At 53.9% G+C, this 13,018-nt stretch overlaps 5 protein-coding genes across 5 annotated transcripts in view; 2 read left to right on the top strand and 3 right to left on the bottom strand.

The window, feature by feature from the left end:
• ASPACDRAFT_22456 (uncharacterized protein) overlaps window positions 1–1,448 on the bottom strand; it is a gene marked incomplete at both ends in the record, with an annotated part of 2,971 nt that extends 1,523 nt beyond the window's left edge. The window contains 2 exons of the mRNA XM_020199120.1: window positions 331–748; window positions 865–1,448. Coding sequence (XP_020059982.1) covers window positions 331–748; window positions 865–1,448 — 1,002 coding nt within the window. The remainder of the gene's footprint in view (window positions 1–330; window positions 749–864) is intronic.
• Window positions 1,449–1,814: 366 nt separating this feature from the next.
• ASPACDRAFT_57028 (copper chaperone CCS1) lies at window positions 1,815–2,780 on the top strand (the record flags this gene model as incomplete). The annotated part of the gene is made up of 4 exons (XM_020203204.1): window positions 1,815–1,835; window positions 1,888–1,960; window positions 2,020–2,154; window positions 2,260–2,780. The coding sequence occupies 4 exons, from the start codon at window positions 1,815–1,817 to the stop codon at window positions 2,778–2,780; spliced, it is 750 nt and encodes a 249-aa protein (XP_020059981.1).
• Window positions 2,781–4,738: 1,958 nt separating this feature from the next.
• On the top strand, window positions 4,739–6,482 carry ASPACDRAFT_14267 (putative PB1 domain protein; the record flags this gene model as incomplete). Its single annotated transcript, XM_020197136.2, has 4 exons — window positions 4,739–4,900; window positions 4,952–5,287; window positions 5,338–6,399; window positions 6,453–6,482. Coding segments are annotated over 4 exons (1,590 nt in total), but the record flags the coding sequence as incomplete, so codon positions are not given.
• Window positions 6,483–6,699: 217 nt separating this feature from the next.
• On the bottom strand, window positions 6,700–7,986 carry ASPACDRAFT_21734 (phytanoyl-CoA dioxygenase family protein; the record flags this gene model as incomplete). The annotated part of the gene is made up of 2 exons (XM_020199051.1): window positions 6,700–6,924; window positions 6,958–7,986. The coding sequence occupies 2 exons, from the start codon at window positions 7,984–7,986 to the stop codon at window positions 6,700–6,702; spliced, it is 1,254 nt and encodes a 417-aa protein (XP_020059979.1).
• An 839-nt stretch (window positions 7,987–8,825) lies between these two features.
• On the bottom strand, window positions 8,826–11,112 carry ASPACDRAFT_22873 (uncharacterized protein; the record flags this gene model as incomplete). The annotated part of the gene is made up of 3 exons (XM_020199156.1): window positions 8,826–10,358; window positions 10,418–10,727; window positions 11,033–11,112. 3 exons carry the CDS (start codon window positions 11,110–11,112, stop codon window positions 8,826–8,828), a joined length of 1,923 nt encoding a protein of 640 aa, XP_020059978.1.
• Between the last annotated feature and the right edge of the window lie 1,906 nt (window positions 11,113–13,018).

The raw sequence follows: 13,018 nt of genomic DNA, 5'->3' as shown, positions 1-13,018 counted from the left end.
AAGTACGGATGGGCCAGACACTGGCTTGGCCGACGACGGGGCATTGGGGTTCAGCGCCAGGAGCGACGACAGCAGTCGTAGGCCTCGTTGGTCAGTAGGGGAACTTGCCGCGCGGTAAGAGCGGCGGATTAGCGGCACCACTACCGCCCGGGGCTGCTGAGGATGAGGACGACGGCGGGAGTCGAAGGGATTTGGCGTTAGGGAGGGATCGGAATTCAGGCCACATTTGGGTGGTTGGGGGCCCGGTTAAGGCGAAGATCTATTTGGATCGTCGTCAACTTCTTGCTTTTTTTTGTTGAAGGAGTGGATGAATGTGGGCAAGCATCATACCTTGGACACCTGATCGACCTCATTCTTGCCCTGCAGCAGGGGCTCCTTGCCCAGCAGCTCCCCGAAGATACACCCGATGCTCCACAGGTCGATCTCCGGGCCGTACCGATCGGTGCCCAGCAGCAGCTCCGGGGCGCGGTACCAGAGGGTGACGACCAGCTGGGTCAGCTTGGGCGGCGGCGGGTCGCCGTAGGAGCGCGCCATGCCAAAGTCAGCGATCTTGATCTCGCCGCGGTTGTTCATCAGCAGGTTCGAGGTCTTGAGGTCGCGGTGCATGATCCACTGCGCGTGGAGGAAGTCCAGCCCCGAGATGATCTGGAGGAGCAGGGTTTTGGTCTCGGACGGGAGGAAGGGCTCGCGCATGTCGTCGAGGAGGGTCTTGAGGTCGTGTTCGACGAAGGGCATGACTAGGTAGACTCTGGTTTGGGGGAATCGTGTTAGTATATGGGAGTGGTTTGGGGATGATTTGAGGGAGGGAGAGGGGTCTTCATGGCGTTGCGTAGTGTGTGTTTGACACAAAAGTGAAAAACGTACTCATCCATCTTGGTCCCCATCACTACTTCCCGGAGTTCAATGATGTTCTGATGTCGGGCTTCGAATAAGGTCTGGATCTCTCGGAGCCCCGTCACCGGGAATCCCTCCGGGGAGGTGGGCTCCAGCTTGAGTTTCTTGAGTGCCACGATCTCGCCGGTCGTGATGTCCTTGGCGCGGCTGACGAAGCCGTAACTGCCTTCTTCGATGTGGTTGAGGCGCTCGAAGTTGTCGACATGGCGACAGGGGCCCCATTCGGAGGTTGGGAGTGTGAGGAGGTTGTTCCCTTCGGCGGCGGTCTTAGGGTCGGAGGAGTTGGGTTTGGATGGTTGCGGGGATTGTCGGGCTTGGTCGTGGTCGTTGGAGAGGCGGCGACGCTTGGAGGGTGGAGGCGCGTCGGTCTGTGTGGAATCGGGATCTTGCGATTGAGCCTGAAGTTTGGCCTGTTGTTGTTGTTGCTGTTCTTCTAGCTGACGTTGTTTCTCGGCTTTGGCGCGTCGTTTCTCTTCCTTTTCGCGTTTGCGTTGGGCGAGGATGGCCTCCGTCTCTGGGTCATCGTCGTTGGCCCAGCGCGACTTCGAGGACATGGTCTAGATGTGCAGGCTATTGGTTGAACGACATAGGCAATTGTGACGTTGCTGTTGTCTGGTGGTTTGAAGGACAGAGGTGAAGCTGTCGGAGCTACTATCGCAAGCTTCCAGTTGACCATGACCTTGAAGATGAACGACAGGGCACCCGGATGATTGGCCGGATGACGCTATGGGTTGACGGAGCGGGTCTGGAAAGGAACTAAACCTGATCGGGAGGTTGATTTCAAAGCCGCTCCCCGCCTCGGCCCGCATTCAAGAAGAGGACGGAGGGAGGGGGGACGCCGTACAGTACCTGATGATTTTGTGATTTTGTTTGCTGCTGCATTACTACTGACTGGAGATCTAAGGGCACTACTAGACGAGATGACTATTGAACCTTTCCAGGTAGGTGCTGCTGCTTTCTACGCCATGCGTCACGCAGTTCTGATCGATCCAGACCACCTTCGCGGTCCCGATGACCTGCGAGGGTTGCGTTAAAGATGTCTCCGCGTCGCTCAAGAAGTTGGACGGTATGACAGCCAGTTCCCCCTCCAGTTGCCCACGCAGCTCTAACCAGAACCTGTGTTAGGGATCAGCAAGGTTGAGGCCAGCCTGAAGGATCAATTAGTCTTCATTGAGGGCACCGCCCCGCCCAGCTCCATTGTCACCGCCATCCAAGCTACGGGTCGTGATGCGATCCTGCGAGGAAGTGGCACCTCCAACAGTACGTGCTCTGTCCCCTCCCCCCTTTCTTATGTGATGTGCCAAGCCGGGTTGGATGGGATTATGCTAACTTCGGTGGTGTGATCTTCTTTGTTCTTGCATCCAGGTTCCGCGGTGTGCATCCTCGAAACACATTCCACTGCCGTCTCGAACAAGATCCGCGGTCTGGCACGCATGGTTCAGGTGTCGTCCAATATGACCCTGGTGGATCTGACGATCAATGGCCTCGCCCCGGGCAAGTACGTGGCGACCGTGCGCGAGGCGGGCGATATCTCGCAAGGAGCAGCGTCGACGGGAGGCATTTGGGAGGCCGTCAAGGCCAAGGTATTGGGCTCGACAGAGCCCACTAAGGAACCACGTGGGGTCTTTGGGTCAGTGGAGGTTGACGAAAAGGGACGAGGCAATGTCTTTTTGGATCGACCGGTCGCGATTTGGGAGATGATTGGCCGCAGTATGGTGGTGTCAAAGAATGCCGAGGGCCCCTTTGATCGGGAGGACTCGAACACATTGGTTGGGGTCATCGCTCGTAGCGCGGGGGTGTGGGATAACGACAAGATGGTCTGTTCCTGCTCCGGTAAGAACGTTTGGCAGGAGCGGCAGGAGCAGGTCTCCCAGGGAATGGTATAGAGGGATCTGATAATGGCGGGTTTGGCAGGAAATCTGGTGTGATTTGACTACATCAGAGGGCATAAGCCGTTCTATGTATAGCACAGAGAAGAGGGGGTGGGGTCACCGTGGGATTGCTTGTGCATGGGCAATTGGATTGACAAGTATTACTACTACTATCAGCCACATGAATGAATAATGATGACTTGAGTATTGCTGGGAGGCAGGAAGCAAAAGCAGCAGCGGAAGAAAAAGAAGACACCGACAACCCCAGACTCAGGTGACTGGCAGCCATGCAGGAGCAACTGCACGACACACCGACTAGTCGTGGGCAGGGCATGGCAAGAACACTAAGAACACTAAAGATAGATCGATAGCTAGTGTTCATAGTACAACGGTCCGACAGGGAGTGAGAGAGCCAGAGAGGGCGATAGGGTGCGCAATGAGGCCCGTATTCCAGAGTGGGTCGATCTAACAAGTTGGAGGCAGGAATGGTCAATTCGCTCAGGCGCAAGCGCCGTGGCGGGGAAATTTCCCAATGCACTGAAAGTATAATCCTCCATCATCTCCCTCCAGGTTGGCAGGATGATGAGAACCAAGGTCAAGGACTTCAAGGAGAAGAAGAATCCGATGTTTGTCTGTCTCTCTGTCTGTCTGAATGTGTTGAGTGTCTGTGTTATGGTGTGGTAATAATGGTATGGGGTAAACCCCATTCATTGTATTTGTGACAATTCTGCAGCCCCGCATGGCTTTTCCCACCGAGAACGGGGCAGTTAACTGGAAGTAGTAGGTCTGATAGTCGGGCGAGTACTAAGTAGTAAGTAATCTCCTTGGAAATCTCCTGATATGAAGGCACGAATCCAATCAACCGGGCTCGGATGGATCGACTCTTCTGCGATGTGATGAAAAGCGTCACCCCCTGCAGCATCCAATCCCTGGCTCTGCTGGCTGGAAGAAAAAGATGCTGCTGGGATGTGACCAGGATCAGACCTTTTTGTATTCTTTACCCAACTATTTTTATTCTTTTTCCCCTCTTTCTTTCTTCCCTGTCCATCTTTTCCTTCTCCCCTTCCGTCCCAAAACTGCATTGCACTGTACCCATCCTGAGTAGTTCCTGGCTGACAGGCTGCTTGCTTGCTGCATTTGCTGCATTGCATCTTTTCCCCTTCCTCTCCTTCATTGATTATTCTCTTTGCACGCTAATCCCAGTCTTGCCCTGATCTTCTTTCCTTCGGTCTATTTTCTCCCTTCTGCATCGGTACTCCGTACCTGCTAACCAGTTCCATTTCTGTTTTTGTCCGTTCCTCGTCGGCCATCATTATTATTATCATCATCACCATCACCATCATCTCTCAATCCGAAGGAGGTGGTGATACACCACCCAGTACTGAACGTGTTTGTCGGCCAGTCCAAGCTCTAACCACGCGGAAATCCAAGGCAAATCAAATCAAATCATTTTCGAAAAGAAACTTTACTCTTCCAACCTTCTCATCCCCTACGTATCCCGTCCCAGCCAGTCTGGTCTTCCTTGCCTTCGTCTTGGCTGGTCTCTAGACGGTCATCGCTAGCGGCTGGGTCGCGGCATCCGTGATCTAATTATATATCCGATCTATCTATCTCTTGAGGTATCTATCTCTCCCGCTAAGAGACCCATTGCGCATGGTCTATTGCTCGCTCGCCGTCTGCGCTCAGTCTCCTCCATCCCGGGTCCACCGTGTGATTCCATCCCTGTTCTCGGCGTGGTCGAGGACTTTGTCGTCAGCGTGCTGGTCCGATCAATCACAAGTCGGGGACATATATACTACGACGTGGGGTTCTCGACCGGTCAGCCCCGTCTGCGTCGTGTTTTAGGTCAGTACCAGGGTGACTGCGGCACCTGAGATCGCCTATCGTTGGTGCTACGGGCTCAAGTCAACCATGTCCATCAAGCAGGTAGGGTTGCTTCATCCCCCCACCATAAGGGCAGGCTGAGCAGAGCTAACATTACTCAGGAGATTGAGACCTGGGTGCAAGCCCTGGACCACTACGACAACCAAGAATACGATGAGGCCCTTCAGGTCTTCAGCGCCATCGCCGAAACGTCCAAAATCCTTTTCAACTGTGGAGTCATATATGCTACCTTGGGAGAGCACGACAGAGCAGTAAGACCTACTCTTCGTCTACGGCATTCCCTCATACTGACGGCAATCTAGGTCGAGTGTTACCAACGAGCAATTGGGCTAGATCAATACCTGGCCATCGCATACTTCCAAGAAGGAGTGTCCAACTTCCTGCTGGGTGACTTTGAGGAAGCATTGGCCAATTTTAATGACACCCTGTTGTACCTTCGAGGTAACACCTCCATTGACTACGAGCAGCTGGGTCTCAAGTTCCGCCTATACTCATGCGAAGTACTGTTCAACCGCGGTCTGTGCTATATCTACCTGCAGCAGATGGGCCCCGGCCTCCAGGATCTCGACTATGCGTCCAAAGAGAAGGTGACGCCGGACCACGATGTCATCAATGATGCAATCAAGGAACGAGCACAGGTACGTCTCAGATAGGAGCGGCAGGGGATTTCAATCCTAATGGCAAACAGGGCTATACAGTCTTCTCCATTCCGGTTGGGGTGGTCTACCGACCCAACGAGGCCAAGGTCAAGAATCTGAAGTCAAAAGACTACCTGGGTAAGGCCCGGCTGATTGCCGCGACCGGGGAGCGTAACGGCGTTCCGTCCGGCCCGCTGAATCTGGAAATCCCCCGCGCTCAGTCGGTGCTCGACCACCGGCATCCCGAGCACCTTCCGTTCGCCACCTCGCATCTGGTGCATAAGAACCTGCCCAGCCGGAGCCGTCAGCACTCTGAACCGCCCCTGAACCGTAATCTCTTCCCTCCTACTCCCCCGCCGGACGCAGACAAGGCGAGTACCAACAGCTCCACAGGAAGTCTCGGGACCACCGGTCGACCGGGGTCCATTCGCGCTGCGCCGCCCCCGCGGCTCGACCTGAACCAGGGCACCGGACACGAGACCGTCCGCAGCGAGAAGCCGCGCATCGGAACGACTCGCACGGCCTCGGAGCCCCGGAGAGCGGCTGCTGCTGCTTCGGCTCGCGCCGGCCCTCGGGAGGAACAGTCGTCCCGCGGTCGGGAAATGCGTGGCCATCGACGAGGGGTCAGTGACACGGGGTCTGCATCGACATCGGGTGGGTATCCGGAGGACGGGTACTCGGGCACGCGGTCCATGCCCGTGGGGACCGGCTGGCCTCGGCAACGGGAACGATATATCGACGAGGAAGAAGAGTATGTCAGTGGGTCGGGCTCGGCGGAGGGCGACTTCGACCTGGTCGACGGACACGGACGATCGCCGCAGCGACAATCCCAGCGCGGGACCTCGCGAGCCCGGCGGCCCGAGGTGCGCAAGTACCGGGTCAAGACGCATGCCCACGAGGATACGCGGTATATCATGATTGAGCCTGTGATCGACTTCGCCGAGTTTGAGCGGCGGATCCGGGACAAATTCGGGTTCCGGACGTTGCTCAAGATCCGCATGCAAGACGATGGTGATATGATTACGATGGTGGACCAGGAGGATTTGGATCTGCTCATGAGCTCAGCCCGTGAGATGGCACGACGGGAGGGGAGTGAGCTCGGGAAGATGGAGGTAAGTCGTTTGTACTGTGGCATCGTGCAGCACTGGGACTAACGCGAGGATAGATCTGGGTCGAGGAACGAGGGGTGATATGACTTTAACGACTGACTGCATTGGTTGGCATTGGCGTAGCGTTCTGGTATACCCTTGTGGGCGGAGTAACATGGCTGGAATATTCACGAAGTGATGATTGTCTCTAATGAGCTAGACCAACAAGAGTAATATTTACTTATGGACCTGTCCCTGTGTAGATAACTCGCTACTTGATCATGGTCACTTTCCCTCCGAGAGAACATATACAGTACAGTACAGTTAGAGAGACTGATGACCCCTCTCGTCCTCATGCAACTGGCGCAACCGAGCGGCCATCTCCTCCGTCCCCCAGCCCTCCAACAGACCCCTCCGAATCAAGTCCTGCTCACTCTCCGGCGCCATGCCATTGGGCGCCGGCGGCCTGCGATCCAGGTTCGTGGGGAACGGATACCCTTCGCCGAGCGCCCGGACGAACGCCTCCCAGTTCGCATCCAGCTCCTCCTTCTTCCCGGCGTCGGCGTCAGCGTCAGCCTCAACCTCAGCATCAAACCGCCTCCGAACCTCCCCCCACACCGCCTCAACAACAGGCACAACATCCACGCGCTCCATCGTCTTCCCCAACGCCGACCCAATCTGCAAAAGATTCGCCCGCCTCTCAAACCCACTCTCCTGTGCCAAACAATTCTCGCCCGCCGCATGCATCACCGCCGGGTTAAAGAACACGGCATCCCCCTCCCTTAACGGGAGAGCCACATACTCCCGCTCAAAGAACGCCTTAAACTCGGGGCGCCTCCAGGCCAAATACCCCGCCTCGAAGCGCTGGCTAAACGGCAGGAACCTCGTCGGCCCGCTACGCTCCGGCATATCAGAGTGCGCGACAGCGCCCTGCAGCGTCAGGAACGCGCTGGCGGTGTGCATGCCCCTCGGGAAGAGGGCGCAGTTACCGTCATCCTGGAAGCCGAGGTGGTAGTCGCGGTGCGGGGATTGGGCTTGGCCGCCGGGCCGGACGACGTTGACCTGTGCGGTGAGGCGGTATCCGGGGCCGAGCCAGGTTTCGCTGACGGCGCGGAGCCACGGGTTGGAGTAGTAGGCCACAAAAGAAGAGGGGTCGGCGAAGGCGTGTTTGCTGAAGCTGTTCCAGATGCGGGCGTTGTGGCCGGAGGAGAAGTGGTCGCCCTTTTTGGCGGAAGTGGTGGTGGCGGCTTCGTGGGCGATGATGCGGTTGAAGGCGGCAGTGGTGGCGGTCAGGGTCGGGTGATGGTCTTCCACATCGTAGAAGTGTTGGAGGACGAAGATCCCTGGGCCTTCGGAGAGGATGTGGTACCATTCGTTTTGGACGGTGGTGAGGTTTGCAGGGTCGGTGAGGCTGAGGGTGCGCGTGCTGTAGATGGGGATGTTTTTGCTGATGGTCGTCGCGTGCGGGTAGAGGGCGCCGTCGGTGGTTTGGGAGCAGAGACGCTGGAAGTCCGGCAGGGATGGGGATGGGAAGTCGAGGGAGAGGAGCCGGTTGAAGAAAGGCGGCTGCGGCTGGGTCTGGGTTTCGGGATTGGGGGTGGTCACGCCCATGGTGGCTTGTTTCTGTGGTTCTCTTGCGAGAGGGTTCTGTTGAGTGTGTGGTAGTAATCGTGATAGATGAAAAGTGATGCCGAAGAACAATCGACGGGCAGCAATGAACAAGCCGTATTTGTATCTTGAAGCGGAGCTGAAATCCCGAAAGTCACACAGAACATCAAAACCATCCAGGGTGTACTTCGATGCCTCCGGAAATCAGGCAGAATGCACAGACTGTGTGGATAATATTCCCCGGGATTGCACTCTGGATCGTTATGTGTGCTTCGTAGCGCGTCGTAGTAGTTGGCTCTGAGTTCCCCACGTGGACGGCGGAAACCTAATCCCGAGGCAGATTTCAACAACTTGGAAAATTTCCACCTAGGAAGTTATGCATTCTCCGGGTGGGGGGTTGCCCTTCCCCAAATCACAATCGTGTATTACAACTATACAAAGCAATCAGGCTCCGAACACCTTCAAATTCCGGGAAGACTTCTGCCCACATCCGCCAGCGAAAAGCCAGCTGCGCCTCAACCCTGACATATACCAACCAATGGGTGAACATCTGCGTAGAGAGGACAACACGACAATGACCAGAATCAGTCATACCTCCTTCGCCACAAGGCTAACATGGTTCAACGACAAAGGTAGAAAGGTAATCAAGTAGAAAGATTGGAGAAAAATGGAAAAGGGCAAAATCGAAAGGTAATGGTCTCTCGCCAGGAAGGTTATATTCAAAAAAAAAGATGGCCAGCCTGCGCACAATTCTATATGTCCCGGATTTTCGCCATAGAGAACAGCCTGACAGATGAGAGATAAGGGAAGTATAGCTTCGTGGTGGTCATGTGCTTTTGGTATTATGCATTCATCATGACGACCCCAACATCGGGGCTTAGTGCAGAGTCGGTCGTCGTCAGCTCCTCCGTCTGGTTCGACTCGCGCAGTATCAGCTGGCTCTCCGACAGCGTCTCCACCAGCGAGCTCGGTCGTCCAGCGACAGTGAACAGTATCTTGAGCAGAACGCTCTGGGTCTCAAGGCCCCCTTCCATGGTGGCGGTCTGGTGTCTCGTGTGTGTCAGAAGGATGCGGACCAGAGAGCGTATGTACTGGTCAGTGGACGCATCTTGAATAGCATCTAGACCATGGATCACACACACCATTAGGGGTGGGGCATGATAGAGGAGTATATCGATCAAGGAGAGCACTTCTTTCCACGAAGTCAACGTGCCATTCAACGGCTTGAACCGTTCTGCACTCAGGTTACACCCCGAGTGACTGATGATCACCGGAGGCAAGAACTCTATCAACTGCCGGATCAAGCTGTAGGCCAGGGCAATCAACTGTTGCTCGTACGTCAATTCGTCGGTTCCGTTGGTGGACCGGGTACAGAAGTGGGAGATGACCGGTAAGCGGGCCTTTCGTGCCAGGCTGGCGTAGCACGTCGAGATGAGAAGGACGGGGCTAGGGAAAGCCGTGGTGGGCGATCCGCCCACGGCAAGCACCTGGGAATATGCATCGGTCGCCCACTGTTGCAAAGATGTCATGACATTCTCTTCTGCGATCACCTCCACATCAGGGTCCAGCTCGGGCGTCTGATCGTCTGCATCGAAAAAGTTTTCTAGGTGACTAGAAGCCAGCTGCAATTCCGCACGCGTATACTTGTGCTTCTGACCCCCTTCGCTCGATGTAAATCTATCCATGTCTTGCAAGGTGATACGGTCAGCATACCAAGCTGTTTGATTCTTCATGTACACCTTCGTTACCCTACCTATGTCCCTAGAAGCTGTTGTCGTTAGGCAAGCAATGCCAGTATTCTGCTGGCTCACCGGACGGATCTGGTGGCCCACGGTATCGAGCAGATGCGCAAGCAAGGCATCTCTCTCCCTCAAGAGCCTTGCGCGCTTCACCGCATCCTGCGCAATTTCCCAGACCAAATGACGAATGAAAGCGTTCTCCGCTTTGTGGCGGCGATCCCTCCGCTGTAAACCAATCTGGTCCAACCGGGCTTGTTCGAACAGACATAACTCCCTGTTGCAGGTCGTGTCGGTAATATCCTCAGCATCACTGTCGTACTCATCGACGTCCATTATATCCGCCATTCCTCTCATAATTACTTTGACGCTGTGCCGCAGGTGGCCGACAAGATCTCGGAATGTATGATACACGTTGTGGTTGGGACTCTTTAGTAGTCGACATTTGGATTGGCGTACAAACCAGTCCATAAATTCGCCTAGGAAGAAGAAGAATAGTGTGTAGAAATGCGCGATCGAGTGAATTGTGTCTTTTGAGCAGGACGATAGATCTGTTGTGATGGCCAGGCAAGAGGACCTGTTGATCATGACGAGTGATTTGATATATCCTTCCATGATCCTTGGATAGTTCGCAGATGCCTAGGAAAAAGTCAGTCACCCCAAGAAATGCAATGGGTTTTACTGTAGATATGAGTTACCTTGAGCGTTGACTGAAGGACACTGTAGAAGAGAGACAAGTATGCTTCATTTTTTGGCAGGGCACTCAAAAGGATGCTGTGGGCGTGAAGGGTGGATCTCAGCTCGGTGCACTGGTCACGGACCACTCGCTGCCTCGAGCTAGACGTCCAGACCGGCTCGATGCTGCTCACCAGACTCAAGACATCCTCAGGTCCCTGGGCGCGTTCCTGAAATTGGACAAGATCCGATGGGGCGAGAGTCTCCTGGAACTTCTTCCAAGACAAGACGAGCTCGTTGTACTCGATATCAAGGATGGCAATCACGGGGTTTCTAAATTTGGAATGAGATCAATCTAGGGGATTGGAGTTTGGGGTTGGTTGTGATCGCTGTGCTCCGCAATGGAGAGAAAGCACGGGCAGTCTCATTGATAGGGGGGTGTATGGAGACGGTTGTAGATCACCCGAGACAAAACAGAAAAAGCAAAGTTGGGGAGAGGGGGTCCACGAGCGGTCTAGACAATTAAGGAGAAATTGAGGAAGGGAAACAAGTGCAGATGGAGGTTGGGCAATAGCGAATGGTAATTGGAAGATTCAAGGAAGAAGAAGATTGAGTAAGAGAACTTAGAAAAGACTCACGTTGATGGATGTCGCTTGTCGAAACGCTTCCTCCAAAGGGAGATCGCCTCAGCATTAGTGTCGATGGATTGAGGGGCCATGATGGGGTCCAGGCGGAGATTTGGTGTGGTAGGCGGTCGGACGAGCTCTCTCTCGTCGACTGGGTCAATGGGTTCATGTCAAGGGGGGAGGAGAGTCGGGTAGTGGAACGGCGAAGGAAACGAGGGGGGAAAGGCAAAAAAAAAGGTTAAACGTGATGCAAAAGGTGGTCGACCATGCATTCAAGCGCGAAGATGAGGCGTAGAAAAGGAGGTGTGATGAAGGCGATGGAGGAATTCCAACTATCGGTTCCAGTTGTGTCCCTTGAGAAAGAGGTAGAACAAGGACGGTCGTCGACTAATGGTTGATGGTCGTCGTAATTATACCTTCATCTTGAATAAGTTGAGGTTGGCGGGCTATCCCGCTCGGGGAGAACGTGAGGCAAACAGAGAAGATGAAGAAAGCGACTCGGTTTAGAAGATTTGAGGAGAAAGAAAGGAAGGAAATGAGGAGAAGTAGGGAGAGAAGGAGAGAGAGAAGGAGAGAGAGAAAGAGAGAGAGATAGTGAGGGTGAGTGAGGTGAGGGGACGAGCAGAGAAAAACCATCCCCGAAGGGAGCAGGAGAAGGGAAAGAAAGGAACAAGAGGGAAATCTACTGATGAAACTAAAAAAGTACCTCTGCAGAAGGAGGACTTTTTGGGGGGACTACGATTGCCTGGTCTGATCAAATGAATCTGGTCTGACTATATTATTTTTGAGTGTCTTTCAAGTGCCCCAGTGTTATTAATATTATTATGATGATGATTATTATCAGATTTAATTCCTCCTCTCTAGTTATGGTGCCAAATTAATATTGATAGGCAATGGAGTTATCAATCATTTTCAAGCCTTGTTTTGATCAGTGGGATCTGGTAAGTTTGGGGGATATTTATTATTATCACTGAGAGGAAGAATGATCAGAAATTTAAATTGTTCTTAAACCATCACGGGACAGACAAAGAAACTAAGTTCACGTTAATTGACTTCTTGACTTCTTGACTTCTTGACTTTTTGCCTTTTTCTACCTTGAATGATACCGCGGCGGGTACATAAATACTGGGGGAAGTTCCTGAGAATCGCGCCTCTTCTTTCCTCCGCCATTACTTCTTGGGCCCCCTTTTCAACCCCGCAAGATGAGACACACCTATAACTTATACATTTATATACACCAACAGAGAGATAAAGAGAGAGAGAGAGAGACAGAGAAAGAAACAGAAAGAGAAACTATGTTCAGGCTGTACTTCCGACCGTGTGAGAACATCTGACCGGGGCCCCGAGCTATCATTGCTGGATTGGGCAATAGGCGCTTTGGAGTCGATGGGAGCCTCGGCCTCGTCGGCAGCGCAAAACTGACCCTCCCCCCTTCCAGCAGGGGACAAAAAAAAAGCTGGCACGCCTCCCTGGCTCTTTTGAACCAATAACGCGCCACCCGCGTGTTCGAGGCCTCCAGCAGGGGTAACAGAAGCGGAAATGCGCTGGAGGATGGATGGATTACTATTCCAGGCCCTGGCTGGAGGCCTACACTCCTCTGAGCGTCGTCGTTGGCTCCTAATTTGGGTCCCACCTAGGATGGCGCGCGCCCTGGCCCTTTCCTCTTTGCCGTTTGTGTCTTAGGGGGGAAAGGTTGAGTGGTGATCTTACTGTAGTCCGATCATGAGGATGAAAGGCAATGGATCAGTAATAAATCAGGAGACTTTAAAAAGGTAACTCCATCCAAGCACTGCTACTGCTACCGAGTCATTCAGGGAGGCCAACTTCCTGGATGAGTGAGCTGTATATTGACCGACGCCAGTCGTATGCATGCATGGATCAAACATTTTCGGATTGACTCCCCCCTATGGGTAGGAAGGAGCAGAGCACCTTGTAAGTTGCTCGCAACACTCCGGGAGCGACAAATAATCGATTCGAAATGAGCTTAATTTATTTTGA

The sequence above is a fragment of the Aspergillus aculeatus genome (genome assembly GCF_001890905.1).
Source record: "Aspergillus aculeatus ATCC 16872 unplaced genomic scaffold ASPACscaffold_2, whole genome shotgun sequence".
NCBI classification, from domain to species: Eukaryota; Fungi; Ascomycota; class Eurotiomycetes; order Eurotiales; family Aspergillaceae; genus Aspergillus; species Aspergillus aculeatus.
The sequence above is the reverse complement of the archived record's forward strand: the minus strand, read 5'-3'. Positions and strand labels throughout refer to the sequence as shown.